Source organism: Megachile rotundata, chromosome 8, assembly GCF_050947335.1.
Source record: "Megachile rotundata isolate GNS110a chromosome 8, iyMegRotu1, whole genome shotgun sequence".
Taxonomy (NCBI): domain Eukaryota; kingdom Metazoa; phylum Arthropoda; class Insecta; order Hymenoptera; family Megachilidae; genus Megachile; species Megachile rotundata.
In genome coordinates this window covers 7,252,280-7,275,712 of record NC_134990.1, presented here as the reverse complement: position 1 = coordinate 7,275,712, position 23,433 = coordinate 7,252,280, and the positions used below count along the sequence as shown (strand labels likewise).

Sequence of the window (23,433 nt, the reverse complement as noted above, 5' to 3'; positions counted from 1 at the left end):
TTTCAAGGTTTATGTTTTAATGAATTAGAAAGAATATACATATATTCAAATAGTCTTATTCATAAAATGCTAAATATAATCAACTTAACAGTTTATACAGAAAATAAATACATTAACAAGAGGCACTTAATTTAATAACAATCAGTCATAAATTTTCTATTATTTTATAGTACATGATATAATAATGTAGTAATATTTTTCTTAGCTCAATAAATAATATTCATTTTATCTTCAATCTCCTCTTTCCCTCCCCTTTTTTTTATAACTATTCAGTAGAACGATTATACAAAATTGCTTATTATTATACTAATTTAATTCTAAATATATTACAAAACATCTTAATATTGTAGTTGTATACATATCGAAATTAAGAAATTCAGCATTTATACAGTTAAAGTAACTTATGTTTCATTGTGACAGGATTGTACAAAACATTTAGTTTATCGTTAATATAAAACTAAGATAGTATTTCAGTATACTTGAGATTGTAATATAGCTTTTTGTAATAACATACAAAAAGTTTCATTAACTTCTTGACATAAAATATCTGCAGATTTATCCCCTAGTGCTGCTTGTGCAGAATTAACTCTACCAAGTTGTAACAATAAACCAGTTGTATCTTCAGCTAGTGGTGGAAAAGCTAAACATATACGGGTCAATGCTGGTAGTACTGGCATAAATAATATTACTCTGTCTTTTGCAGACAATACTCCCAAAAGGGTTATTAAAGTATTAATTGCTAAACGAGAAACGCTTAAAGCTTTTGGTAGAGCATATTGAATTGCAAGATGTGAAGCCAAATCTACAGCAAAGATTTGTTTTTCTGGTTCTGGCTGTGACAATAATTCAGGAATCCAGTCAAGACAAATGTGCATTGATGGAATACCAGTAACCGTAATGGGTAATAATTCTCTTGGATATCCCTATGTACAAAAACAATAATATATATATTCAAAATTTCGATATATAATATATACAACTTTCATTTTGTCAATAGAATTAAATTATAATATACATACTTGAAAATGAACCAATTTAGCTAAAGATGGATCTGCTATGAAAACTTGATGTAAATATGAGCAGATAATGCTTTGAATTTCTCTTAATGACCACATTTGTCCAGGTGTTTCTCTATCTTCTTCTGTTTCTAAACATGCTTCTAATAATATTTGAACAGCCGCACTTTCTTGACCTGCGACTAAAGCAGTTCTTAGATCTTCCCTTTCAGTTTCACTTGACAGTTGACCAACTTTCTCAGTTAATGGTTTATCTTGTATATGTCGAGATAACTGAGATCGAGAAGCTGCTAACGCAGCTTGTAAAATTCTAAAAGTATTTGTTATAAAATAGTAACTTTCAGTAATTAAATAAATTTCAAATAATTAAAAGTTTACCTTAAAATGACCGATAAAATTGGAGCACATCTAAAAACTCTTGTATCACACCTCAATACTTGTAATGGATCTAATACAATATTTTCTTGTGTTAAGAAAACATTTTTCACTAAAGAATTCTCTATTAACAATGCATTTATTGATAAAACCCATAAACATCTGGGTAAAACTGTGTTAAGCCTAAGCCATACTTGTTTGTATAATTCTGAAATAATAAATTAATATTTATTATAATAAGAGTTTTAAGATTTAAGTAATTTTGAAGTCTGAAACCAAAATATAAATACACATTTTACTGAATTACATATATAATAAACGTTAAGTATTGTGTATTAAATTTTGATGATTCGTATTAATTAAAATTAATGTACTATTAAAAGAAATAAAATAGTACCTTGAATATATCTAGGAACTCTCGGACTCAAAGTTGCTTTAAAATAATGAATTATGACTTCAGCATGTGGCCAAATATCTGTAGGTTTCATAGACATTAATTGTCTTAAAAGTCTTCCTGTTCTTGAAGGACATGTTTGAATATGTGAAAATGTTTCGATAATCATGATATCAGTAACTTTTACATCTTCATAATTTGTAATTGTGGAATCTATATTAATTACTTCATTATCAAGCCAATCATCTACTAATGACAGGTGCGGAAAATGAGTTGCCAACAGTCTAAGAAGAGGGGAAAATAATCCAGCATAATTCATTTGATCTCTTTGAACCAACTGAAGTAGATACTTAATTGGCAATTCTGATAAAAATTCTGTTGAATATGATTTAACTTTTCTATCTTGTGATATAAAAGTGTGCATGTTAGATAATCTGACATCTTCATACAATAGTAAATAATACAATAATAATAGTTGTGATGTAAGAGAGGGTTTCGGAATATCAATATCTGTACTATCCATATCACTTTGAGGAATACTATTATTCTTCTTAAAGTCAAAATTTGCACCAAAGACACTATTCTGAAATACTCTTCTAATTTCATCTTCTGTAATTGGTTTATTAGTATGTTCTGATGTTTTATTGTTTATAACTAAAATTGAATTAACATATACTTCAACTAATGCAGGTAGAACTGGATGCAATGGTGGCACACTGTTACAAATTTGCTTGTAAATCCAATTTTTTATTGGTACACGATGTTTAGCAAATGCTCGTGACTTTAATAATTGATGAATACAATGTACAGGTAAAAATCCTGGGATGTTTGCGTTTAAATTAGCTGTTACTGGCACTTTTACAGCATGAGCAGTAACTACCTGCTCCGTAAATATTTCTTGCATAAAAATTTGTTTCATTCTAGTCAAATTGTTTGGTCTAATTGGTATTTTCATACCTAAAGTTGCACAAACAAGTTCACAAATAGCTGATAATTGATTGCTATGAAAGTGTATTGCCATTAAAAGTAACATTTCTCCAAAACTTGCTGTTACACCACTAGCACTTTCAAAATAAGCTTCTTCGCGAACAAGCCACTGTACCCATTCTATACTTCGTTTTTCAAGATTGTGATGACCTATTAATGAAGAACATGCAATAAGCATGCAGAGACCCAAAGAAACAAATCTCACTCCAGCTGGTGAAGGAGGAGGATGAGATGTTAACAACTGTACAATCATTGTAACTTCATCATCCTGAAATTTAATACCTCCAATGCCTCTTAATGCACAATAAAGACGTAATAATGCGCTAGCTTGAACAACTTGACTTTCTGGCAGTTGACCTGCATTTTGTGAGGTGATTGCTTGTAATCGTTTAAGTAATTCTTCCCTTAAGGATTGCAATGCTGTATGAGATTCCCATTTACGTTTTTGACCATTTCTAATGAACATTGCAATCCATGTTCTTACTTGTTGATCACTCCCAAGTAATAATCCAGAAACAAAGGCAACTACATCACTTTCTGATATTGTGTTATTTATGTTTTCATGTTCTAAACTTAACGTTATTGCTAAAGCAGGCATTCTGCAGAGTTCTACACACTTGGCTCGAACTGCTAATGCTTGACTGGGATTCATTTGACACAACATTGTCAAAGCCATTGTCCGGATTCTACCTAATGCTGATTCCTCTTGTCTTTCTCCATTTGCAATTAGATGTGCACAAACTTCAGAGAAACTATCAGGTATATTAGCAACAATCCAACAAATTATTTCTGGGCCATGTTTAACATGTAATAATGTTTCTGTAATGTCCAATATTGACAACACTGTAGGTAATTCTGATAGAGCAACACAAATCACATAGCTAATTTCTTCCATATATACTGCATTGTCAAACAAATCAGACTGTTTAATGTGGAATTCCTGGTTCTTCTGTTGCTCTTGTACTTGAGAAGCTATGTATAATAGTTCGCTTAGTACTAATCTTATTCTTCTAGTAGACTCGCTGCGCTCAAATTCTAAAGCAAGGCCACTTTGTAATGACTGAGTAAGCACACTATCTCGCTGTAAACTTCCCATCTTTTGCCTGGAAAAATTAATTAAGCATTTTGTACAAATACATGTAACTATTTAATAAAACATTCAACAATTTTATTAAAATAAGACTAACCTTAATTGTTGTTCTTTGCGAACATCAGTTTCTAATGCATGAAAATCAATCGAAAGCAGTGCAATTATTGAATTTACTGATTCTATTCCAGACAAAATTGTTAAAACTTGTTTCCTTTGTTCTACACATTCTTTCGTTACGTCTAAAGGAGAAATAAGACTCATTCGTACCAGACATGGTAAAATTGGTCGAATCTCCTTATGAGAACACATAGCTAATACTGGTATATCTACATTTTGTATTGCAGTAAAAACTCGTGGAGATACGCGTGAATTTTCTTGCATCATTATTATTTACTATATCAAATTATTTAAACACAAAAAATCACTTGACACTATCAAATTTAAATTGGTTATAAACTAACCAATACGTAATTACATTTTCGTTTATATCACAAAATATTTAGATCCCTTAAAGTTGAATCTGTATGTTTTTCTGAATAAAACATTTTAAATAATTATTATATTTGCTAGATAAACACTCTGAAATATATATTTATATTTAATTTCGTATATTTACAATTTGTTTCGTACCGCCTGACGAAAGCCATCTGAAACTGAAGCTATTGAAAACCAGGAGCCGCCAGGGGGTAGGATAATGTTCCCTAGCGGTAACACTTGATATGAATGGAACTTTATTTTGAATAGTAAACAGACGACGTGGAAGTGTGTTCGACTGTGTGTTCTGTTAAATATGGAATATATATACCGTTTACCATTTTTGGCGTTAGAAGTACCTAATTTAAAGTTAAAAAAACCATCATGGTTTGTGAAACCGAGTGCTATGGTGGTTTTCTCATTTATACTGTTTTCATATTTTCTGGTAACAGGAGGTTAGGATTATACCGGATATAAATTTCTTATAACTTAATGACATAGAGTTAAGTATTATTTACATTTCAATGATCAATTTTTTGAAGGTATAATATATGATGTAATTGTGGAACCACCTGGTGTAGGCTCAACAACTGATGAACATGGTCATACACGTCCAGTAAGTAAATAACAGATACAACTTTTCATTGAAATTTTATGAATTTCTAATTACCATATGTTTATTGTAGGTGGCATTTATGCCATATCGTGTGAATGGTCAATATATTATGGAAGGATTAGCATCCAGTTTTCTTTTCACTTTAGGTGGAGTTGGTTTTATAGTATTAGATCAAACACATAGTCCGTCAACTCCAAAACTTAATAGAATTCTTTTAATATGTGTTGGATTTATTAGTGTTATTGTATCATTTATTACCTGTTGGATTTTCATGAGGATGAAATTACCGTAAGATTTTCATTACTTATTTTTTTATAATTAAAAAAATTCATTATAAGTTCATATTCTAAAAAGAAAAGTAATAACTAAAAAAAATATACAAAAAGTATTAAGCCATAATTAAGCAAGTTGTAAAATATTGCAGATCATTGTTTTATGAATCAAAATTATTTATCTCTTCCAATTAAAGTTCCACAAATTTTTTCAGTTACTTAATATTTTTATACAACAAATTTTTTAAATTATGGTGTACCACTATATGAAAAATAGTTTTTTTTATATTTGTATATTATTATTTATCGCAAACTATGTGTAATATTATTTATACTAATAATTATGTTTTTTTTCAGGGGATATTTGCAATCATAAATTTAATGTGTTTAAATTAATGAAATAAGGATTTTAATACTTTTTACATAATAAATTCATTTTATACCAAATGTATCAAGAATGTATTGAGAATATTTGTAAAATACATTTTAAAAGGTATAAAAAGTATTTCTTTTGCATCCTTCTATTTATTTGCAATTATAATATCACTAAATGAAAAGATTTATTTAATACATTTTAGTGCTTTTAAGTAATTAATAGTTTAATAAGTTTTAAATCATACAATTTGTACTTTTTTTTATTTTATATGGTTAGTATGAAACAAACAATTAATTTATATGTGAATTTTTTGTAATAATTGGACTAAAAATTGTAGTACTTGATTATTAAAAATTTCAGAGCTATTATTGAACAGAAAATTAAGTCATTGTACTTTTTGTAGGACATAATGCATGTCTGTTATTTTTAATTCAGAATGAAGGCTATGAACTTAAATTGCACTTTGTATTTATTAGCAATATTATTTCAAATTATTTAAGATAAGAGAATATTTATATATACATATACAGACATTATAATTAAATACATATTTTTCCTATACATAGTATTATCAGAAGAATGTCAATTTAGACATCAAATTTTAATGATATATATTATATCATTAAAAGTGTTATTACAAATGTTAATTTCAATCACAAAAAATGTAGATAATATTAAAATACTTTTATTTTCTTTGTGTTACAGAATATGTATGTGTATATACTAAAATGTAACAAATTGTATATAATAATGAATATATCAACAGTGGGATGGAGTAGGGGTAGGGGAACTGAAAAGTGGGTAACAGAAGAAGGTTATTGTTGGTTGTATTCATTATTATTCTATTCATCTTTAATATGTAATATAGTTCCAATATATTATTAAAATGTTATAAATACAAAAGGTAGTGCTAATAGTGAAGAAATACAGACATTAAAACAATATTTAAATTTTAATTTTTTACTACCAAATGTTACTATGTAAGGTAAAAACATGAACATAATGTAAAAATTATGAGTGCCATAATAAATATAATATAATTAACAATGGTTATATCTATATTGTATAAATTAAATAATTAATAAAGTAATAAAATGTATGTAATCATTGTTGATGTTATTATTTGTTATTATAATATTACTACAGTTATAATAATATTTATATTTCAGCTCTTCGATCATGAAAATATGTAAAGAAGAAATTTAAAAACCTACACATTTATAACAGAAAGAGATGATAATTATAATGCATTTAAAAAAAGGATAATTCAGTGCTTTTATAGATATGGGAATAAAAGTTATTTTTGTGATATTTAGTATTAGTATGACAATTATTTTATTTTTTACTGTGTTAAAAACAGATTTTGCAAGCAATACAGAAAAGGAATTAAAAACTTTATACAATGCAAGTTTAGCAGAAAAATATATTTCTTTAATTTCAAAATTCGTTATAGAACCAATATGCAGTTCTAATTTTATAATTTGGATTGTTACATCTTCTGCAAATAATCCTTTGCAAAGAACAGCTGTGAGACGTGCATATCCAAATGAAATGTTAAAGAGTTTGGGTATTAGAAGAGTTTTTTTGTTAGGAATACCTAAAGAGGAAAATATGTGGAAATACATTTTTAAAGAATCTCAAATATACAATGATTTGCTACAAGGAAGCTTTTTAGAAGATTATCGAAATCTTACTTTGAAGCATTTAATGGGCTTAAGATGGGCATCAAAAAATTGTAAAGCTACTTTCCTAATAAAAACTGATGATGATATTGTGTTAAATATGTTTGAAGTATTAAGAGTTTTACATAAGAAGGAAGTAAATAAAAATGCTATATCTGGATATGTTTTAAGAAAAATGAAACCAGTACGAACATTGAATAGTAAATGGTTTGTAACTAAAGAAGATTTTTCAGGAGATACTTATCCTGATTTTCTTTCTGGTTGGTTTTATATAACTAGTTTAAAAAATGCACAACTGTTAGTCTCTGCAAGTAAACAAGTTGGGAACTTTTTCTGGATAGATGATGTATACATCACTGGCATCTTAAGACAAGAATGTGATATTACAGTTGAAGAATTAAACAACTTTTATGCAACCGATTATAGGTAATTATATTTTATAAAATATGAACTTATTAACTATGTCCTTATATATTTAAACATTCGAAAACTTTTTAATAAAATGTTATGAAATCTTCAAAAATATACAATTGAGAACTATACCTTAAAACATGTAGTATTTTATAATAGTAATAATAATAATTATTATTATTATTATTTTTATTATATGTTAATTTTGAATATTAATATTATATGATGTGCTATAGTTATTACATATTTATTATATGTTCATTTTATACTTTTTTTAACAAACAAATTTCTGCAGGTATTTGGAATGTTGTATTCAAGGTAGAAAGAAGAAACTTAAATGCGAATTTATGGCAGGACCTGACGGTGGTAAAAAAGAATTACATATTAAATTTAGAGAATTTTCTGAATTTTGTGAGTCAAATTGTTCTGAAAGAATGAAAGAACAATTGGTATCAAGAACTTGTGTAGCTGCCTATGAAGAAAAAATAAATGTTGAAGATTTTAAAGTGCAAGTTAATTATATCTAATATTTACAAAAACAAATATTATAAAAATGTTTTATAATAAAACCATTTTGTTATGTGTTTATAGACATACACATATGATTCTACACTATGATGTATAGTCATATTAATGTTACATGTTGAATATATTAATTAACGTTATTATGTAAAACCACTAAAATTTGCTTTTTTACATAAATTTAATTACTCATAAACCAGGAATATGTACTAACTAAATATTTTTAAATGAATTAAAAATTGAATTAAATTGTATTAAATAATATTTGTTAATTTATAAATCTCAATCACGTTTCTTAAAATTTACCGTGATTTGTAACAAAGATAAATTTACTATGAGGAATCACTGTTTAATAATATTTTCTGAGATATAAAAACTTGAAATTTTTAATTCAAATTTAAAACACTATGAAATTATATGCTATGATATATTATTATACATGTTTAATAAAAACCTTGAGATACTTAATAGTATATGTGGCTTATACAATTGACAGAGTATTAAATAGGAATATGTAGATAAGATATGTAGATAAGGAAGATCTTTCCTCTCTTATAAGTATGTTGAAATATTTCTTGAAATAATATTTCTATTGTTTCCAGTAAATAAAGGAGGATAAAAATGTAATTATTACTTTAGAAGTTGTAAATAATTGAGTTTACAGTTGAAATTAACTGATCATTTAAAGTTATTTTTTCAATTGTGGAAATTATTTTAGACTTTTCAACACATTTAAAAGTCAGATAATAAACATAATATACTGACATACTGATGGATTTTGAATTTCAGAAAAAAAAGAGTGCAATAATAGAATAGATATGTAATAAATTATATAATTTTAATGTGTAAGGACAAAAGTTACAAATTATTGTGAAACATTTAACCATTGCGTTATAAATAAATAAAGAAGTAACTAGACTTTAAAAATTAATGATTTTTGTAGGAAATATAAGTTTTATTTTTCATGATGTGACTCATTTGAGTCATTTAAACTGTTATATATTGTATTACATATACTGTATTACATATTTTGCTTTGCTACATACTTATATTTTGTATATTACACAAAAGTAAATTTTTTCTAAAGATTTTTAAAAATATGTTTCAGAACAGTGAAACATTTTATTCAGCTAATTGTATCCACTTTTTGTACCTTCAAACTTTTATAAGTATAATTTTCTTTATTAAAGTCAAGAATAAAAAAGTTTTGTAGAATTGTAACAAAAAGTGGATATATGTACAAATTTTCTACATAACAAATAGATAATTTATTTTCAGAAATAACATTTCATTTGATTACTATTAAAAAATATCCTGTTGAATAGTTTTATCTGTCCTTTTGCAAGAAAAGTTACACTGTATAAATGCATTTAGATTTTATATATTTATTTTGTCTTTAAATCAGTTTTTAAGTTAGAATTAATCATTATACATTCATAACCTCAGGAGTCCAAATAAATATTTTAGAAATTATACATATTTAACTAGAACGTCAATATATATGCACACATATGGAAAATGCATGTAAGTACAATCATTTTGACAATTTTTTATTCTATAATGTTTGGGCAAGATGATTTAATTATTGCACGCATATAAATGTATAACTATGTTTTTTTTTTCTCTTCAAACACTAAACTTAATAAATAGTTTAAGAATTAAGTTATTTTGCATACTATAAAGTCACATATGTATTTCTATTTACAACATGACACTATTTGTCAACATATCACCTCGTTTAATCTTGTATGTACTATCACAAAACGAGTTCATTAATGTATTTAACTTAATATTTTTAGCTATTTAACTATAATGTCCATCTTTCTTTAACTTAAGTAATGTTTGTGTGATGCATTTAGTAAAAAATTAAATATATATATATATATATATGTATATATAAATAGCAATAAATACAAAATTTCCACGCAATTTACAGATCTTAAATTGAAGTTACTTTGTAAATGAAATGAATTGAAATATTTAACTTCAAATAATCAAATTATTAATTATATAAAATAAATATTTAGCATCTTGTATAACTTATACATTTTCTGTTGCTATTAGAAGTATGAATATTTATTATAAAAATATTACGTCAAGAAGGAAATTTTACATAGGAGGAATTTTCTTGTGGTAAAAATACTAGTTAAACCTTTTACTTAAAATTAAAAGTTTGAATTAATGTTTTCATTAAAATCAACTTAGTGTGTTTATCAAACTTTAAAAAAGTATCTTTGATGTAGTGCTTTATTACATTATCTCCTTAAAGATATATAAATTATACTGTTGTTATATTACACGAACTTATTCTGTAACTATAAGTTAAAAAGTGACTTTTATAATTATATTTTTCAGTTACGAAGTAACCTCATTTTACAATAGTAAATAGTATAACACAAGTATTTCAAAAAATAACAGTAGATCAAATGTGAGTTTTGATCTTACTTTTTAATTAGGCTGTTTATCATAATAAATATAATGTAACTAAATTTAAATACAATACACGATGAAGGTGATACAATGATCACGATATTTGGTGATAATGATAATAGTAATGGTAGTAGTAATGATAATAATATATAAATCAGTCGTTTTTTTTAAAACAAAAAGTTAAGGGAATATTATACATCGCTTTATGTATTCAAATTTCAGTTTAAAACTCACGCAGTATTTAAGTATTAAGAGTTTGTTCTCTCAAATACAGCTTTCATATATTTTATATAAATTGTTGTTGCTCTTTATTTTGTTTTCGACTGATCGCTCGTATAGTCATGCAACGAACTGGATTAACGGTGATTCTGAAAGTAATTGATAAAAGGAAACTCTGGCAAACGAGACACCTTTATGCAAATTTAAAGCTGATGTAATTTTGCTAATACAGTGTTCTCTCCGTAAATGTTAAAACTTCGGGTCTCGATTGTAATATTTATGGAATAGGTATTACATTCTTTGTAGTAAAAATTTTTTTTGTAATAGAAAAAGACAGCAACACAAAAGACAAAGAGGAACTGAGGTTCAGCAAACATGAAAGACTCGTGCGTGTTCTGTCTTTTAAATTCAAAAATTAAAATTCTTTATTTTTGGTTTTTCGTGAATGAAACTTTGATTATCGTATAATTAAAATCATAATTACTTGTATAGCAAGCCGTTAGGAGGAATTCGTATCTCTGCCATAAATGTAAAGTTTGCCGTAGGTGTGAAAGCCCGAAACTTTTATGACTTGTTACATAAGTAATTACGATCGTAGTCATATCGTGTTTGGTGTCATTTTAATCAGAAAAGCGAGACAAATACGATGGTAAAAGTTCCATTGGCGAAAAACCAAAAATAAAGAATTTTGATTTTTAAATTTAAAAGACAGAACACTCAAAAGAGGAAAACTAGACAAATACGACAGTAAAAGTTTCATGAAAAAACAGTAAGAAATAAGAAAATTGCTATCTTTTCCTTTGCTTGCATTAGTATGTTTTATTCTTGACTGATTCCAAGGGGGATCCTCCCAGTAGTGGGGATAGAATTTTAATATTTACGGAGAGAATACTGTATGCCATAATGAAATCATTTTATTTTCGAACGTTCTACTTAAAGAATATTTTACTTAATAGTTATAGTTACATCTATGAATGCATACAGTTTCATATAAGCAAATCTTGATAAACCTGAAGATTTTAATATACTACGATTTATTTAATACATTCATACGAGCGAAGCATTCGAATCAAGCGTACTCTATGTTTAAAGTATTTTAAATTCCAACAATTTCAAGCTATCTTTTTAATCAGCTATCGTTGGCAAGCCTATTTTAATCAAAAAAATTTTCTCACCATTTTTCTAAAACTAGTACTCTTTTTATCCTTTTTTTTAGACATAGATGTAATACTACTGCTTGTAGATTCATCGCTTTGCTCCAGTAACAGACCATTAGTAGTTGTATCACCATCAGTATGAATCTTTTTTGAAGTAGTTGAACTTGCTTGAGTCAATTTACCATCAGAATCGTCCAAACTGTGACTCCATTCTCCATTTATATCATTCGAATTTACTTTTCTCTTTTTTCTGGTACTCCAAGCACTTTTCATAAATGAAGGTGTTGCATTTAATTTGATATCTTTTAATGTAATACTACTATTTTTTGAATTCAAAATATCTGTGGATGGTTCAGTAATATTTTGGTCATTTAAAGGAACTGTTTTAGGGATCACATTTGTTAATGATGAATTTGATTCGTTCAAATTTTCAGCATAAGAATTACTCAATTCGGAACTCTTTGCAGACTCTGTTTCTAGGGTGTTAGTGTATGACACGGTTAACTGAGCATTGCATTCTGTTTGACACACAGTGTTATCAAACCAATCAACTGCATTTTCTGGTGCAGATTTCAATCGTCTGCAAATTTGTTTTTGAGTCTCATCTGTTTGTAATATTTCATATGATGAAACACTCTTTAATGGTACTTTCATATTATCTGTTAGAGAAGTTCTGCGTTGTGTTGTCAAACTACTTTCTGCCTCGCTATTTACATTTGTCTGATAATTAATTAAAACGGTTCCTTTTTTGCGCTTCTTTTTCTTTTCCTTCTTAGTTTCTTGGAATTTATCATTGATCATTAACTCACGATATGTACCTGTAATATGAGAAGCTATTTCGCTTGGTCGTCGCTTTTTTGTTTTTTTCGTGTGCGAACTAAAATTTTCTGCACTTTTCCGTCGCACTGTATCTTTTTGTGTATGTTCATTCTCTTTTGTCTGTGATCTCTTACTATTACTTCTTCGATAATATAAAATAAATAAATATATCACAAAAACTTCAGAACACATTAACAGTATATGTTGACTTATCATTGAGAGTTTTCCACTCCAACTATCGCGATCATATAGAAGATTTTCCATCGAATTTGAAAGATTGGCAAGTTCTTCCCTTAAAATCGCAATTTCTTCTGCTCTTTTTGACTCGCGTTCTTCTCTTTTTCGTGTTTCTTCGTTCATTGTGGAAACTGTTCGTTCAAGCGATCTTTGCATTTCTTCAACTTGCTTTTTATATCGACGACTTAATTCTTCTAAATACTGTCCACTTAATGACATATTCCTTTCTAACGCCTAAAAATAATAATGCAGATGATATAAAACACTGTAAATTTCTACGTATACATTTGTAAGATATCTTATTCTTAAAAGACTAATTATTCAAATCATAAGTTGAAAAGTTTTTGTATTTTTAATTACTTAAAATACTTAATATTATCAAACAGATACTTATACTTACTTTAATTCTATTGGATAATCTAAGAAAAACAGATTCTTTTTGTGGCATGGTATTTGTTGCTGACTGTGTTACTGAAGCACTTACAGCAGGCTCATTCTGAACATGTGGTGTTTCTCCTTCCAAATCTTTTAAATCAGATAACAATGTATCAATTAATGGATCTTGAGGGGGTAACTTAACTTCTTGTTCTAAATTTTCTGCTTGTCCTTGTTTTCCTTCTTGATCTAAATGCTCCATTGCCTCCACCTTATTTTGCAAGTCAACAAATTCCAATGTGTCTATATCGGGCACCGTATCATCACTTGGAAGCTCATTATTGTCAATAGTGGTTATTGGAGCAGGAATAGTTGTCTGAGGTAAATTTTCAGTGGAAATGCCAGAAGGAGTTGATGGTTTTTCAGAAGTTTTTAAAGTTGAATGTTGTCCATCCTTTAAAGGGGCAGGAGTAGTTGTTAATAGTTCTGTCTCAACTGATTCTTCAATACCTTTATTAGATTCTAAAATTGGAATTGTAGAATCATTCTTTATTTCTTCTTTTTCAAAGGTATCACTTGGATTTATTTCTTTATTTATATTTTCAGTACTTAAGAAAATCTCAATGGGTGCACCAGTAAACTTATTAACTTCTTTGGTGTGCAATTCTTGAGTGCTTTTCGGAATTGCTTTAGATGACTCCGATTTAAAAGAGTCTGCATTTGAGCTTGAAGTGCATACAGTTGCTGCTTGTTGAAAAGATTTAATCCCGTCGTCATTCTGGTCTTCTTTATGTTTATCTGGTATATCTTCTTTAACAACATTATTGAAATTGTTAAATGGCATTTCATGGCTAGTATTCATTACCATTTTCCGTTCTTTTATTGCTAATATATTACAGAGCGCTGCGATGTATTCAGGCTTAAATATAGACGTTATGAATGTCAACTGAAAATTTTTCGTCGAACCATATCTTCCTTCAACTTGGTTATATTTTTTTTCTTCTTTTACTTCGTCACTTTGTTCTTCCGTTCCTCTTTTTTCGAAAGTTTCGACTCCTACACCATATATCTTACAAAGTCCACTTTGTCTTAAAGTTCTATTAACAAGATCAATTTTTAACAATTCATTCAGCTGTTGTTCCCTACAACTAACTAACTGGAAGATTTCAGCAAATTTCTGATCCGAACACTTATCACAAAGAATGGTGTACCGTGGCGTAGTGCAACTAATAAAAGAATTTTCAAGAATGTTTCCACTATCTATGCTTTGTTGAATTTTTGTAATATTATTGCCAGTCAATTCGCTAGATTTTACTAATACTTCAGCTGCTTTTTTCATGATACTTAGCACAGCATCCCTGGCGCTACCGAATAAATTTCTTGGTGGATCACCACTTTCAACATCCAAAACTTCTTCCTCATCACTGTCTTCACCATCATCTTCATCAGTACTTGTTTCTCTGGAAATTTGATTTTCCGTTTCCGTTTCTAAAACCTCAAATTCACTGGTACCATAAGCACGAAATAAAGAAATAGGGCAAAAATGTTCAGATCCATAATAGGTGTGTAATTCAATTTTTATAAATTTTCCAAAAAGATGTGGCTGTAAAGCAAAACTTTGAATATCCTTTGTGTCTTTTGCAGTAAATTGACCAACTGGACTCCAATCTCTTGTAGGAAAACGATCACTAATGTATACAGAAAAATCTTTTGGTGATGAACTGAAAAGCTCAAAATTTGCCAGTTCAATTTTTTTTGCTTGAATAGCTTCACAAAGTTCTACCACAAACCATATCCGTGACGTACACGTATTGAGCATATATTCATCTCTGGTCGACACTAACACACTTCTGGCACTTTGTGCTTCTGGATTAGCCGCTACAATTTTAGCTCCACAATCAGGAGAAGCATAATTCTTAGAACGAACCTTCATACTACCTATTCCCCGTGTTGGAGTCCCTGCATTTTGAACAGATGCATTTGGATGTGCTACAAAAAAGATAATATTTGTTCAATTACTTAATTTAATTAAGTACTGTGATTATTGAATTTATAAATTCAAATACTCACTTTTCTTTTTTTCAGCTTCTTCTAGTCTTTTCTGAGTCCATTCACTAAAAGATGGAATATCCTCATGAGGATTTGCTGATCCCACAGACACAATTCCTTCACCAAGAACAATTGCAGCTCCTTCGTCTCTGTTATCTCCTACTAGTCGAGCTTTGGCTTCTGAATCGCTTAATTCTGGAGTTGTTGCAAATGTTCCATCAACTTTAGGTATCTCATCAGAAAGTGTTTTAACATCGTCAAATTTGAATTCTAATTCATCAGTCGTGATAGGACCTTGTTCAGCTCTTACTACTACTACTACTTCTGGTATCTCTTCTTTAACTGAATGTGATAATAATACAGATTCCTCTTGGAGAGTATTTGTTTCATTAAGCGTTTCTGTAATTTCATTAATACTTGGTGGAGGTAGACTTTGTGTATTTGATGAAATTTCATCTGGTGCTTGTGTTGTTGTTTGTCCAAGATTCGCATTGTTTGTTAGCATTGATGAATTCTTTGGAAATAATCTTGTCCTTGAAAATTCTTGATTCAGCTTTGGCTCTGCCAAACTTTGTAACTCTGCTACAGTTGTATCCATTAAAGGTAAAACTGTTGTTTGTTCACTTTCAGAAATTCTGTTTACAAAAAAAAAGAAATATTTGTATCTAAGTAAATTTTAGCATTTTTTAAAATGCCTTTCAGCATAAAAATTATGTAGCAACTTTTAGACAGTTATTATAAACAATAAATTATATCTTTTAAAGAAATTTTACAATCAAAATATAGATTATTTATTTAATATATTCAAATACACATAATACGTATACAATAGATTAATTTATTAAATTTACATTGGCTCCATTTTTAATGTAGCTTATTCTTCTACATCTAAATTGTACCTAAAATAATTATTCTATTTGCTCCTATTTTATATTATTCTTGTTCTTATTTATATCTGTTTAGTACCTTTTTTTTATAATTTAGTTAACTAATAACAAATAAATAGTAATAAAATATTTTTAATACTATAATTCAATATAGTATAACTCTACAATCTGTTGATATTTTGATGTCACAGAAGCAATGCATGAAAAGGGATAACAAACATTTAAAAGGCTTCATCTGTAGACAGTATTCCTATACTCAATTACACTCATAAAAGAATGCACTACATACATTGATATTTCAATTTGGGCATATTTAAATCAAAATTGTTATAATATAGTAATACAGAATATTCAGTTTAAACTTTTATATTGAATGTTTATTAAATTATTAAAAACATAATAAAATTATTTACATTTTAAATACAAAGTATATCATTAAATTTTTTTTTTGTAATAACAATTTGTCTAAATTGTTATTAACAGAAATTATAATGTTAACTTTAATTATTTAATGCAAGTTATTCACAATTATTTGAAAAAAATCTCATCTGCCCTATGATAATTATTTTTAGCGAACAATACTATTTACCAATAAATTACATTTCCTAAAACATTATAAAAATAGATAAAATATTTTATCTAAATATATAATTTAATTTATACTGCAAAATTTGTACTAATTCTGTAATTTATTATTTTTGCTTTATTAAAATTTCAGTTTATTATGTACAAAAAAATTGTAAAAGATATATAAAAAACATTTAATTAACAGATATTCTTAAAGCCAATTTTTAGTTTTAAAGTATAAAACTATGTATAAAGTTTAATTCATAAATGAAACTATTTTAGTAAAATAATTGGCTATTTGACATGCTTACATTCTATTCTTTTATTATATACAATTCAGTAAGATTTTTTAACACACAATTTTTTTACACACAACAAAAACTTACCCCTGAGATAAATTAGGTTGTTGAGTAAGAGTCTCAGCCACAATATCTGGATTTTTATAAGGATTCTCTTTTCTCCTTACTTTACTTTTTATAACACTTTCAAAATCAATAGCTTTTTTTGCAAATTTGTCCTAAAGATTTATTTAAGATTTATTATATTTTAACACAAATGTAAATTACATTTAATATAATGAAAAAAAAAATTGAAATATTTCTTAGCTATTTACAATTTTTTAATAACATAGCATCTCCAAATAATGGTATAACTTATCGTATAATTTATAATACCTTTTTCTTTTGCATTCTTACTTGATAATAATGATCTTCATACTGGTGCTCCAATTTTTTTGAATTCTGTAGTCTGGTAAATGCTATATTTGATGTCTCTAAACTATTATCATCTATATGATCCAAGGTATCATTATCGTAAGTCTCTGAAGAGTCATTCCTTTTGACTGGCAAATAATAATTAGTTTGTGCATTTTCACAAGCTACTATAATAAATAGCAATGCACTGCAAAAAGATAACATTACATTGTGAAAGAAGAAATGCAAACTTTCATAATAGTTTATGTATTATTATAAGCATTAAAGGAATTTGATGAAGTTACTTTAAGCATAGAAAAATAAATGAGATGTACATGTGAATAAATATTTAAATAATAAAGTAACAATGATTTGATAGATTTTTTAAAATACATATATTTTAAAATTAGAATTTCGATTTGGATTTTACATTGTTTCTTTACAGATTTGTTTTCAGATAATATACATATATAATTCAATTCGTCGCACATTTAAAACCAGTAACTATTTATATCTTCAAATATTTCTATAGCTAAAAACTTATTCTGTATAAAAAAATATTGAAGAGAATAATAATTTATTATGATATATTATTACTATTATTTAAAAATTAAGTTAAATAAATACAATAGAGGTTAATAGCATTATTATGAGCGAACGTAAAGAATTACTTGTAGATATAAATATAAACATTTTATAAATAAATTTATCATAATATAATTTTATGCACATGAGTATTTAAAATTAATGAAAAATATATGTAAAACATTAAATGTCATTTATACAATATAAATTAATAAAAGAAATGAAGCAGAAAAATTGTAAAACTTAAATTCATTACACAATATGAAATTTATAAATCTTGCCATGTTACAATTTATAAATTTTTCTTGAAAAACACATTTAAAACTATATTCATAATAAGAAAATAGTTTATTTATATGAATACACTGAATTAACATTACTGTATGAATGAACAAATTGTTCTTAAAACTTAAAGTATTATACAATAAATATAAACTTTATTTGTACTAAATGTTTTAGAAATCATATATTGCAAACTTTAAATATTAAACCTATTAATATCTTTAGTACTCCGAATCATAATCGTAAAAGAACATTTAATAATAACCTTATACTTTTTCCCATTTTCGTATATTTAGATGAGATACACCGGTTTAGCAATATGCTTTACCAATACTATCAAAATTAAGCGCGTGGTAAACTTCTTTAATAGTTAACTTGCGTGTGTATGTGAATTGTCGGTACATTACAAGAGGAAAAAGCAAAGTACTTGCCTGGAAACAACTGATATAAAAAGTAATGTCCAATACACGCACGTTATACAAATCTTCATTTTTCCTTTTGAGCGCTTACATTACTTTTTACATTTAAAATTTTACTGTCAACAAACAGATGCTTTTATAAATGTGTGATCATTTTATCACTTTACCACTATACCATCGTGACTACTGCCATTACTACCGATATTATCACTGTCAGTAGTGTGTAACTATATTTATAACCACTTTTTGTTACTATCACTGTCGCCACTTCAGCTATTGTATACGCGAAAAAAACTGACGTGGTACTGCGATCGAAATGTTTGCATTTGGAAAAGTGGAATTATTTACGATTCATTGCGTGTCGTTCATCGCGCGTCATTAAACATAACATTATTTTCAACGAGTAACAATTTTGTGTAAAAAAATTATATTTTATATTGAAAATCTTTTATATTTAGTGAAAATAATGACGCATGCGCTGGAATTGTCAACTGACTAACCTGTTTATTTAACGATTTTATATGATGCAATTATAACATCTGTTATGCGATGAATATTTAATACCAGTGATTTTGTAAATTGTATTATGATAACAAAGTATGGGATGAATACAACTTTTTCATATTTGGAAACATCAGAATTTGAATTATGTATCTTTGATACTTATGAAGTTTCATTATTAACTTACAATTAATCAGAAATTTTACAATTCATATAAATAATGAATACTCTTCAATTAATACATCAATAAATTAAGTAATAAAGGGAATATTAAAATTGACCCTCATAAGCCGAATGCAGAGTCATTGTGTCTCGGTATGTATTGTTTATTTGCATATTCTTTCTGTATATGTGTATATGTATATCTTGATATACTTAAATGTACTTATACATACAGGTGTATTTTGAATTTTATACACAATAATAATATTGTTACAGGTTGAAATGACATTGCATATTTTTTAAAGTATCAGTTATATTCATCTTACAAGGATTAATACAACATTTTGATATTTCTTAAAAGTTGTTTTATTTTTCATTGTTATACAACTGTTAATATATACATATCAATTGAAAGAATCTTTTCTTTATTCAATTCTTAAAAGCCTTTTCTTAAAACATTATTTCAGATTCACAGATAAGAATTGATATTGAACATATTTTTAAAAGATACGCCATCTTTTTATTGATAAATATATTTAGAATGTATAATTTCTCGATATTTATTAACATTAGTATTTTATTAATTACAACTTTTAGGTCTAAAAAACTTGTTACAGTTAGTTTTTAATTTTCAGAGTTATTAATTTTCAATGAACAAATTTTAGTCAGTACAAATAAGTGCTCGTTTTATGTTACAATTATAAGCTTCAGTATACTTCGCATAGATACATTTAATACATTAATCCAACATGGATTTTGATATAAGTTATCGACTAATTCTTCGCTTTATTCAATGTTATTTGTTTACAAATAAAAGATCACTGAATGTGCATGTGATCTCCTAATTATTACAAATGCGCATGCGTGTTACCCTTGGTTACAGAATTTGCTAAACCAATCAAAGTCGACGTGCGCAAATAAATGAAAACTCGTTCGACAATAATATTTTCTCATAAACATGACAAAGGTTATGTATTTATAAATGTATTAAAGTATATTAAGTACTATTTCGCAGTTTTAACATAAAAATATTTCTTCTAAATTAATGAGTTTCCAGTGTAAATATTCAATTTTTTGTAGTAAAAAGTAGAGAACAGTATCAAAAAATCATACCAATGAGTTCCATTCACAAAAGAAATGAAGTTGACCTTCAAGTCACCTTACATACCCACGTATAGAAAAACTATTAATACCGAATTATTATTTTCCATGAAATACTTACTTTCTGTTTGAAACATTTTTCAATATCACTAATGATTTTAAATATATTTATATGTGCATCTATTTAAATGGACCATATACATCGAATTAGTAGGTATATATTGTATATTATTTCAAAAACCTCAATATTGTACGTATATATAGTATACATAATGCCAAAAAGGTTTAATTCAATAAATTTATTTATATAATTAATTTAAAACGTTACTTTATAGTTCATATGAACATGACTTTAAGGTTGATTTTTGAATATTTACATTATTTTAGATAATTTAACGTACTTTAAACGATAAGTGCCCTACACAACAAATTATATTAGCTACTATTTAATAAAATTTTGTTATTAAAATGTTTATAAAACCTTTCAAAAAATGTATATGCTGTATTTAGAGCAATTTAATGTGTGAAGAGTCCAAATTGAATTTAAAATTGAAAAGCATTTGTGACCAATTTCAAGCAACTGTTTGAGTTTACAGAAAACTTCATATATGGGCAACAAAGTTTAGAGTTTTGTCGTTATTATTGTAAGATACCGTCATGTTAAAGAAGGTATTATGTAAATTATTTATTGTAGCATTATGAAACAAATTGATTTTAAAAAACATTCTATTTTATTCACCATTTTACACATATTTGTCTTTAATTAGTTTATTGTATAACCATTAATTTTCGACATTGTATCCAATTTTATTTTTTTTACAGAACACGTTTACGATATTTATTATAACTTAGTTGAATATGAATTGTATTCAATTGTATATACTGCCAAACTTGCAGGCTTAATATTACTTATCAAGTGTTCACTAAATCATGGCTCTACGTCGGGGAAAGAAAAACTTAAAGTTGCAAGTTTCTGAAGAGGCACCTGTGCCTGTGTATGTATTATTTTGCAAATATATCGCATTGTAATATATGTAATAGAAATATGTATATTGATATATATTATGGCATACTTTAAAAGATACTTAATTTTTTAATAATTTAATATTGTTATAAAGTCAGTAACTAACTTTACATTATAGTACTCCACCAAGAAATTTAGATAAAAGAACTACAATAACTATAGGGGAGAAAACCTTTGTAGTGGAAGCAGATGATCTAGAGACTATCTGTATTCTTGGACGTGGAGCGTATGGCATTGTAGATAAGATGCGACATAAACAAAGTGGTACTATTATGGCAGTCAAGGTACCAAATATTGTTATTCAAATATACAATTTTAATGTATTTTTGATACATTTTTAACAGTAATATTTTATTTGTTACATAGAGAATAACTGCAACAGTTAACACACAGGAACAAAAACGATTACTTATGGATTTAGATATTTCCATGCGTAGTTCAGCATGTCAATATACAGTACAATTTTATGGAGCATTATTTAGAGAAGGAGATGTTTGGATATGTATGGAAGTAATGGATATGAGTCTGGATAAATTTTATACAAAAGTGTATAAGTATGGACGTGCCATTCCTGAAGATATTTTAGGAAAAATTGCTTTTGCAGTAAGGACAAATCAAATAATTGTAGTAGTTGTTCAGTATTAATCATGATTATAAATTCAAATCATTTTTACAGGTAGTAAGCGCATTACATTATCTGTATTCACAGTTGCGAGTAATCCATAGAGATGTAAAACCTAGCAATATTTTAATTAATCGTAAAGGAGAAGTAAAAATTTGTGATTTTGGTATATCTGGCTATCTAGTAGATTCTGTTGCAAAAACAATTGATGCTGGGTGTAAACCATATATGGCTGTACGTAACTTTATAACACTAATTATGGATTATTTGTTCTTGTCTGTTCAATAAATTCTCCATTGTGACCTTTTTTTTAGCCAGAAAGGATAGACCCGTCGGGTAACCCTTCACAATATGACATCAGATCTGATGTTTGGTCATTAGGTATATCTCTTGTTGAATTAGCAACAGGAAAGTTTCCTTATGAATCTTGGGGAACACCTTTTGAACAATTGAAACAGGTTGTAAAGGATGAAGCACCAAAGTTACCTGCTAATAAATTTTCTGCTAACTTTGAAGAATTTATTAACAAATGGTAAGTGTTGCTTATTTTTCATAAAATTTTAGGAGTTATACATATTTTTAAATTAATAATTATTTTTGCAGCCTAATGAAAGATTATACTGCCCGTCCAAATTACAATCAATTATTAAAGCTTGATTTTATCATGGAACATTCTAAAAAGGAAACAAATGTTGCTGAATTTGTTGGTGAAATTTTAGACTTACCTGAAGTTGAACAGCCAGCGTAGTATATAAGACGCTTGTTGACATGGTGTGTTACATGACCCTTAATGTAACTTCGTATTATGCATCGAAGTTATTTAATCATTTCTTTATATCAAACATTAAACAAAAATACGTGCAACTTTTTTCAGATAGGTTCACATCTTTGTTTATTCTATATAAAATGTACAATTTTAATTCACAATCCTTCTGGATTAATAAATTAAGAAATACTCTTCTAACAGAGAGTAAAACTATGTAAATAATATACGAATATTTTCTATACAATATAACAATGGTTTGTCATTGTAGCAATATAACAAATGAAGTCCAAATTATGAAAAATTATTTAATTAGTAAATATGATT

At 27.0% G+C, this 23,433-nt stretch overlaps 5 protein-coding genes across 13 annotated transcripts; 3 read left to right on the top strand and 2 right to left on the bottom strand.

Moving 5' to 3' along the window:
- Positions 1–36: 36 nt before the first annotated feature.
- Positions 37–4,611, bottom strand: IntS2 (integrator complex subunit 2). Its single transcript, XM_076534753.1, has 6 exons — positions 4,479–4,611; positions 3,960–4,394; positions 1,789–3,875; positions 1,395–1,599; positions 1,020–1,326; positions 37–923 (listed from the first exon to the last, which is right to left on the bottom strand). Exons 2-6 carry the CDS (start codon positions 4,244–4,246, stop codon positions 471–473), a joined length of 3,339 nt encoding a protein of 1,112 aa, XP_076390868.1. The 5' UTR covers positions 4,247–4,394; positions 4,479–4,611; the 3' UTR covers positions 37–470.
- A 41-nt stretch (positions 4,612–4,652) lies between these two features.
- Positions 4,653–5,729, top strand: LOC100883958 (oligosaccharyltransferase complex subunit ostc-B). The gene is made up of 4 exons (XM_003704508.3): positions 4,653–4,791; positions 4,879–4,952; positions 5,023–5,240; positions 5,582–5,729. The coding sequence occupies exons 1-4, from the start codon at positions 4,653–4,655 to the stop codon at positions 5,598–5,600; spliced, it is 450 nt and encodes a 149-aa protein (XP_003704556.1). The 3' UTR covers positions 5,601–5,729.
- Positions 5,730–5,859: 130 nt separating this feature from the next.
- Positions 5,860–8,688, top strand: LOC100876621 (beta-1,3-galactosyltransferase 5). 2 transcript variants are annotated; one of them, XM_003704446.3, is made up of 3 exons: positions 5,860–6,585; positions 6,770–7,708; positions 7,989–8,688. In XM_003704446.3, exons 2-3 carry the CDS (start codon positions 6,885–6,887, stop codon positions 8,218–8,220), a joined length of 1,056 nt encoding a protein of 351 aa, XP_003704494.1. In that variant the 5' UTR covers positions 5,860–6,585; positions 6,770–6,884; the 3' UTR covers positions 8,221–8,688. The 2 variants fall into 2 exon arrangements, with proteins under 2 accessions (XP_003704494.1, XP_076390878.1); XM_076534763.1 differs by having other exon boundaries at positions 5,860–6,696.
- A 1,760-nt stretch (positions 8,689–10,448) lies between these two features.
- On the bottom strand, positions 10,449–19,086 carry LOC100876839 (SUN domain-containing ossification factor). 5 transcript variants are annotated; one of them, XM_076534751.1, is made up of 7 exons: positions 18,946–19,086; positions 17,630–17,855; positions 17,342–17,472; positions 15,523–16,136; positions 13,478–15,441; positions 12,040–13,311; positions 10,449–11,013 (listed from the first exon to the last, which is right to left on the bottom strand). In XM_076534751.1, exons 1-7 carry the CDS (start codon positions 19,002–19,004, stop codon positions 11,002–11,004), a joined length of 4,278 nt encoding a protein of 1,425 aa, XP_076390866.1. In that variant the 5' UTR covers positions 19,005–19,086; the 3' UTR covers positions 10,449–11,001. The 5 variants fall into 5 exon arrangements, with proteins under 5 accessions (XP_076390866.1, XP_012143247.2, XP_012143248.2 ...); XM_012287857.2 differs by lacking the exon at positions 10,449–11,013 and having other exon boundaries at positions 11,613–13,311; XM_012287858.2 differs by lacking the exon at positions 10,449–11,013 and having other exon boundaries at positions 11,613–13,311; positions 17,651–17,855.
- Positions 19,087–19,608: 522 nt separating this feature from the next.
- On the top strand, positions 19,609–23,331 carry lic (dual specificity mitogen-activated protein kinase kinase lic). Of its 4 annotated transcripts, none has more exons than XM_012287861.2 (7): positions 19,609–19,749; positions 21,520–21,692; positions 21,840–22,005; positions 22,088–22,324; positions 22,398–22,577; positions 22,658–22,875; positions 22,947–23,331. In XM_012287861.2, the coding sequence occupies exons 2-7, from the start codon at positions 21,628–21,630 to the stop codon at positions 23,089–23,091; spliced, it is 1,011 nt and encodes a 336-aa protein (XP_012143251.1). In that variant the 5' UTR covers positions 19,609–19,749; positions 21,520–21,627; the 3' UTR covers positions 23,092–23,331. The 4 variants fall into 4 exon arrangements, with proteins under 4 accessions (XP_012143251.1, XP_012143253.1, XP_012143252.1 ...); XM_012287863.2 differs by lacking the exon at positions 19,609–19,749 and adding an exon at positions 20,591–20,907; XM_012287862.2 differs by lacking the exon at positions 19,609–19,749 and adding an exon at positions 20,591–20,911.
- The last annotated feature ends 102 nt before the right edge of the window (positions 23,332–23,433 follow it).

Bases quoted from the DNA above. Each gene is read 5' to 3' on its own strand.
- LOC100876839 (XM_012287857.2), bottom strand. From the start codon at position 19,004: ATGAAGATTTGTATAACGTGCGTGTATTGGACATTACTTTTTATATCA. The intron at 15,442-15,522 runs GTGAGTATTTGA...TCTTTTTTGTAG, and splicing joins AGAAGCTGAAAAAAAGAAAA to CACATCCAAATGCATCTGTT. The intron at 13,312-13,477 runs GTAAGTATAAGT...TATTATTTTTAG, and splicing joins GATTATCCAATAGAATTAAA to GCGTTAGAAAGGAATATGTC.
- LOC100883958 (XM_003704508.3), top strand. From the start codon at position 4,653: ATGGAATATATATACCGTTTACCATTTTTGGCGTTAGAAGTACCTAAT. The intron at 4,792-4,878 runs GTTAGGATTATA...AATTTTTTGAAG, and splicing joins ATATTTTCTGGTAACAGGAG to GTATAATATATGATGTAATT. The intron at 4,953-5,022 runs GTAAGTAAATAA...TGTTTATTGTAG, and splicing joins AACATGGTCATACACGTCCA to GTGGCATTTATGCCATATCG.
- IntS2 (XM_076534753.1), bottom strand. From the start codon at position 4,246: ATGATGCAAGAAAATTCACGCGTATCTCCACGAGTTTTTACTGCAATA. The intron at 3,876-3,959 runs GTTAGTCTTATT...TAATTTTTCCAG, and splicing joins CGCAAAGAACAACAATTAAG to GCAAAAGATGGGAAGTTTAC. The intron at 1,327-1,394 runs GTAAACTTTTAA...AAATACTTTTAG, and splicing joins ATTTTATCGGTCATTTTAAG to AATTTTACAAGCTGCGTTAG.
- LOC100876621 (XM_003704446.3), top strand. From the start codon at position 6,885: ATGGGAATAAAAGTTATTTTTGTGATATTTAGTATTAGTATGACAATT. The intron at 7,709-7,988 runs GTAATTATATTT...AAATTTCTGCAG, and splicing joins TTTTATGCAACCGATTATAG to GTATTTGGAATGTTGTATTC.
- lic (XM_012287861.2), top strand. From the start codon at position 21,628: ATGGCTCTACGTCGGGGAAAGAAAAACTTAAAGTTGCAAGTTTCTGAA. The intron at 21,693-21,839 runs GTATGTATTATT...TTTACATTATAG, and splicing joins GAAGAGGCACCTGTGCCTGT to TACTCCACCAAGAAATTTAG. The intron at 22,578-22,657 runs GTACGTAACTTT...CCTTTTTTTTAG, and splicing joins GGTGTAAACCATATATGGCT to CCAGAAAGGATAGACCCGTC.